The following is a 6,086-nucleotide window of genomic DNA, read 5'->3' on the forward strand; positions in this document are numbered from 1 at the left end:
GAGGTTCTTTCTTGTTTGTGTGGTTGCTATGTATAAGCTAAGCATGCACCGATAATGCTATGACTTGCTGTGCCCTCCCTAGGTCTCCAGACTCCAGAGCCTAGACCATTTGAAACCTCATGATTCTGCGTTGTACTTTGCCCAATCTCAAAGGGCGTGATTGCTTGGCCAGACGAGGCCGTCCTGTCTGACCGCTTGTTTGGTTGCCGCGGTACGTTTTTCCGGTGCCCTTCAGCTCTTGTTCCTCTCATGAGTGAAGGCTGAACTTCCCTCGCAGGCCGCGATGATTTGGTGCACTTATGGCAAAGGGCTCATGTGTTAGTTACCTAGAACTTTAGTACTTGCATGTATCCAAACAAGAACTCGCTTTATATAGGATGATCAGGCAAGACAACCAAACACGACTACCTATACAATCTCAGTTTGGTTGCTTCAGTCCTGCACAGCCTGAGCATCCTGAACTGGGGAGCAAACTACAACCAATCACGCCCAAACTGAGCAGGAAAAGGAAGGGTCTACTTAATGCTTGTTCATTTCAAATGTATGCCTTAACGAGGAAAAAGAAACTGAAAACTGGACTGCGAGCTTGCACTGTGATTTGTGAGCCCGTCAGTACTGTAGGTAGGATCAACTGCAGACCCAACCCAACACTGGTCCATGGCAAAGATAGGGATTCCATTTTTGAATTATGGCCAAACATGATACGCCCGGGGGTCAGAGATGACTCATCAAGGGAAATTATAAGTTTGCAAAATAAGTAGATAACTCACATGGTTATATATATATATATATATATATATATATATATATATATATATATGCAAATATCTGTACAATACAGAGTGACGTGCATGCACTATGGTTGGTGCATGCACCGCATCATATCATATGTAGGAGAGCTATTGTATGTATCATTTTGGCCCTAGAATAATCTTTAATTTTTTAACTTTAAATAATTTTTAATTTCAAAACTCATTTGAAAAAAACAAGACAGTAATAAAATAAATATGTGCATTTTCCCTGTGGAGAGATAGTCAGATAGAAACAAAGGGGATTGATCATGTATCTATGGTGTACCAACCGAGTAGGTGATGTAGAGGGTACATAAAGAAAAGGGGATTCATCAGAGAGCGGGTGGACGGTGGAGAGAGCTAGGGGAGGGAGTAGTATCTGGTGCCACATTTGTAAGGAGACAAGGGAAAAGACAAGAAAGCTCAGCATCAGTGTAGCATTGCCATTTGCTACCCAGTGTGGTGTGGTGTGTGTGTGTGTGAGCAGTGAGCTGTGGCCTGTACATGTGTGGGTACACGGTGGTGGAAACGCATGCTTGTGTTGTGTGCTCCTCATCTCTGAGCTATAGGATACAACTGGTCATCTACTATTCTACTCGTGCTGCTGCTGATTCAATCGATCAGCTCGTACCAACTTCTGTCCCCAAAAGAAAATTGTACTTACTGATTTGTACTGGCCATTCCCCAAAATTAGAATGCAGTAATTGGTTGCCCAAAGAGAGGAAGAAAAGTCTTTCTTTTGTTTGTATTTTTTTCATCCACCTTTTTTTTTCCTCTAGAGAGCAAGCATGAAAGGAGGGCAAGCCGCTGAGCCTTTTTATCTTTTCTGGCAGCCTCCCTCAGTATCTCTCTCTTCCCGGACTTGGCCTAAAGCGAGAGGCAGATAGATAAAGCTCGGGTCGGTTTTGGAGCCACTGGCCGGCTTCTCCTTCCCCTTTCTTCTCCGCTGACACTGTTCCTCTTCCCTCCTCTCCCATGTCCTCGGCGGCCGGCCATGGCTGCTGCTTCCCTACCTCCCTGCTCGTTGCATGCACGGCTGCTGCCAGCTCTAGATAGATAGACAGCTGTGCCCATCTGCCGCTGATCGACTGCACAGCACAGAGGAGTGGAGAGAGAGAAAGCAAGAAGCCAGCAGGAGAGAGGAGGGAGAGAGAGGGGAGAGTGATAGAATCTGCAATTGCTTTCCAGTCATTGACCACCCAGTTTCAGTTTTCCCCTCGTTCTGTCCCTCCTTGATTCCCGTGTTGCTTGCTGTTCCTCGTTATCCCCTCCTCCCTCCCTGGGCTGCCTGCCTGCCTGCCTCGGAGCCTTGCCCCATCCTCCTCCTCCATTCTCGACGAGTTAAATGCCTCACATCCCTCCCTAGTTATATATATACAAGTATCCAAGCGCAAGAGCAAGATCAGGCCAAGCTAGCCTCTTGGCTTCAGCTTTGCTCACTTGATGTCCCACCGCCACCAGCAGGATAAGCGGAAGCCGCGGGTCAGGAGCGCAGCATGTCCAACCTCACCTCCTCCGCCTCCGCCGGGCCCGACGCGCCGCCGGTCTCCGGCAACAAGCGCAAGCGGAGCCTCCCAGGCAACCCCGGTAGGTGGTGGTGAACACACGATGGGATGACGACGATCTTCCTTTAATCTATTCTCTTCACCTTGTATGTAATTGGTTCATCATGAGCGAGTCCTTCGTTCTTGTTGTTGCCTGACGATCCCCATGAAAATGTCAAATTTACTGCAGACCCCGACGCGGAGGTGGTGGCGCTGTCGCCAGCGACGCTGATGGCGACGAACCGGTTCGTGTGCGAGATCTGCGGGAAGGGTTTCCAGCGGGACCAGAACCTGCAGCTGCACCGGCGGGGGCACAACCTGCCGTGGAAGCTCAAGCAGCGGGGCACGGGAAAGGAGGCGCCGAAGAAGAAGGTGTACGTGTGCCCGGAGGCGTCCTGCGTGCACCACGACCCCGCCCGCGCGCTCGGCGACCTCACCGGCATCAAGAAGCACTTCTTCCGCAAGCACGGCGAGAAGAAGTGGAAGTGCGACAAGTGCTCCAAGAAGTACGCCGTGCACTCCGACTGGAAGGCGCACTCCAAGATCTGCGGCACCAGGGAGTATAAGTGCGACTGCGGCACCGTCTTCTCCAGGTCCGGCCCCGGTCGATCCACCGATTTCCTTCTCTTTCTTTCTCTGCCGATCTCTCCTTCTCTCTCTTAGATCGATATGATCCATTGCTGCAGCCGGTTCCATTTGCACCAACCAAGAATTGGTAGGATAGAATCCCGTGACCAAGATCAAGGTTACTGCACATCATGTCATCATCCGTGTTCTGACAACTTCTAATTCCAGTACTAGTATGGTTCAGTTCTTGCCGATTCTTGTGGATGATATCGGGTGGAGACAAGCAACAAGTAGCAGTGAGCATGCGGCTCTGCCAGGCTGACTCGGCTCCAGTGTGCACTAGTCAACCTGTTCTCTTTCTAACCTTGATTGGTCCTCTCTTTCTCATTTGGATGGAGGGTGTGGTCACTGCTGAGGAGATTGATATGGATGGATGGATGGATTGGGTGACAATTAGCAGTTAGTAGCTCTTAATCAGATCCATGAGATTGGCTGCTGATGCTTGATTGAGAGGAGTGTACCTTGTGGGGAATGGGGATTAGGATTGAACTAGCTAGGGCATTGATTAATGAGGGAATAATGTGTCAGGCTAGCTAGGATGATATGGTACTACAGCAAACACCAGTGCAGTGCTGCTACTGCACTAGCTTGGCCTTGCATCAGAGAGGAAGATCGGGGAAGGCAAGGCCGAAGGGCATCATGTGTCCATGGAAAGAAAGATGGACCACTTTCTGAGACCCTCCCCTCTGCTCTTTTCTTTTTGTTCGGGGCGGCCATGGATGAGGATTCAGAAGCTGCAGGGTGCAGAACCCAATGGCAAACAGGTTGAGCTACTGCAGCCTACTGCTAGCTCAGCTTGGGCGCATGCGCGTGTCTGTATCGTGTGCGTGTGAATATTTCTCTTTGTTTTAGGAGTGGCAGGGAGAGCTTGGGATGAGAGAGAGAAGAAGAGCAAGAGAAGAGCTATGGACCTATGGTGCATAGGACACGGAGAGAGATCCTCGATGATGAGGATGGCTGGAGGGGAGGAGATAACTCGTCAGACATGTGAATCTCTCTGCAGAGCCTAGGCGCTTTTCCATCTCGATCACCCGCCCCAATGCTATTGCTGTAGCGCTATCCTACGCTAACCATTGCCTAGAGCTAGCTGCATGACTAGAGCACCCTTCTTCTCTCTCCTGTCATGTCCCTTCTCTCTCCCATGAGTCTCGTCTCCCACCTCTCCTGGGCTCCTGGCTTCACCACTCACAGACGGCACCATTGCATTGCGTAGCGTAGCATAGCCATGACAGGTGAATGAGATGAAACGGGAGCTTTTGCTTTTACAGTAGCTGCTTTCTCTTTTCCTTTTTGCTTCTGATCTCTGAATTCTGATCCGCGCAGCAGGAGGGGATAAAGATTTTGATTCTATTCGTCCTTTTGCATCGCATGCAGGCGGGACAGCTTCATCACGCACCGCGCCTTCTGCGACGCGCTCACCGAGGAGAGCGCCAAGGCTATCGGCTTCAACGCCATGGCCGCCGCCGCGCCGGCGCACCACCACCACCCGCTGCTCTTCTCGCCGCCGCCGCAGGTGATGCAGCAGCACCAGGTCCAGGACCTCGCCGCGTTGCAGGAGAACCACCACCAGGAGCTCATGCAGCCGCCGCAACCGCAGCAGCACTGCAACTACGCCATGAAGACGGAGATGCCGCCGTGGCCGGCGATGACCTACGACCACCACGCCCATCCGCTGCTGCAGCCGCTCTGCCACGCCGCCGCCCAGAGCTCGGCCACGTCCGCGCCGCCGCCGCAGCTGCCCGCCGCGTCGGCGCACCTGTCGGCCACTGCGCTGCTGCAGAAGGCAGCGCAGATGGGCGCCACCATTGCCGGCGCTGGCGCCGGAGGAGCGGGTGCGCACTACACCCAGATGGCGGGCCCCGCGACGAGCGCCCCCGGGAGCGCCACCTTCGGGCTCGGCCTCCCGGGCCTGAACGCGCAGCAGCCGGCCCGTGGCCGCGGCGGCGAGGACGGTGGCGGTGGCGCCGGCGCCGGCCGGGGAGGCGACGGCATGACGAGGGACTTCCTGGGCCTGCGCGCCTTCTCCCACCGCGAAATCCTCGGCCTCGCCGGCTTCGACTCCTCGTGCATGGGCGCCGTCGCCGCCAACGCCGACATGGGCTGCTACGAGCCGCAGCAGCATGCGCAGGCGCCGGCTCAGCAGCAGCAAAGCAGCAACGAGCCATGGCACGGCATGGGCAGCCATAGCTAATAGCTCGCCAGCTAGCTACCCTGTTGGCCAGCTACTTTCTTCCTCCCACCAGTCGTCATCGGTCACCATCCTCGCATCTGATCGCAGCTGCAGTGTGCAGAGCCATAGCTAGCTAGGGCCAGTGCACCATGATGCATTTTGAGTTGGGTAAGCTCATCTTGCAACTTGATGATCATGCAAGCGAAGCGATCAACAACATTTCGAACACTGGATGGAGGACGACAGCACAGCAGCAGTGCAGGGAGTCTGTAATTTTTTGGGTTTTTGGGGTGGTTGGAGAAGAGATCGATCAACTGTAAACTAAGCTCGAATCAAGGGGAAACAATAGTATGCGACAGTAATAATACATGCATGCATCATCATCTCTTTTGGTAATTTGTCATTTCATCCATATTACATTTTTACATGCCTAGTAAATCTTTTGGGATGATTTTGGTGACATGACTAGTAGATTGTGTGAATGAACTGGAGTCCTTGTGTGTAGACTGTAGACCACCAGACTACCAATAGGTGCATTCTTTGGTCTACAAGACAAATGTGGCCTACTTGGCCGTGACATTTTTTTTTTGTTTATCGATACTACATACTCCTATGTGCGCGCCTAGGCTGTCTGTGTACTGTGTCGTGCAATCAGTCCACGTACAGGGCGGTGGTGGCTACTGTTCGCCCGTGACTTGGTTTTGTTTGGTATTGGACCTATTGGTCATGGGCAGGCATTATTCCATGCTGGATGCCGGATGGAATGAGAAAGAGAATATTGGAAAAGCGTGTGTATGTATGTGGGCGGTGCTTTCTCGCCTGCAACTTTTGCAACTGTAGCCAATATTCTAATGGTTTCAGTTTCAATCTTGTCATATGATCTGAATTTTCCTTTGATTCAGAAAACTAACTAATCTGTTGGTCTTACTTTGGCGCTCTGCCATTTGTGGGTCT

At 52.3% G+C, this 6,086-nt stretch overlaps 1 protein-coding gene across 1 annotated transcript; it reads left to right on the plus strand.

Moving 5' to 3' along the window:
- Nucleotides 1–1,597: 1,597 nt before the first annotated feature.
- Nucleotides 1,598–5,528, plus strand: LOC117858938 (uncharacterized). Its single transcript, XM_034742098.2, has 3 exons — nt 1,598–2,378; nt 2,526–2,928; nt 4,337–5,528. The coding sequence occupies exons 1-3, from the start codon at nt 2,288–2,290 to the stop codon at nt 5,151–5,153; spliced, it is 1,311 nt and encodes a 436-aa protein (XP_034597989.1). The 5' UTR covers nt 1,598–2,287; the 3' UTR covers nt 5,154–5,528.
- Nucleotides 5,529–6,086: the final 558 nt, after the last annotated feature.

The sequence above is a fragment of the Setaria viridis genome, chromosome 5 (assembly GCF_005286985.2).
Source record: "Setaria viridis chromosome 5, Setaria_viridis_v4.0, whole genome shotgun sequence".
NCBI classification, from domain to species: Eukaryota; Viridiplantae; Streptophyta; class Magnoliopsida; order Poales; family Poaceae; genus Setaria; species Setaria viridis.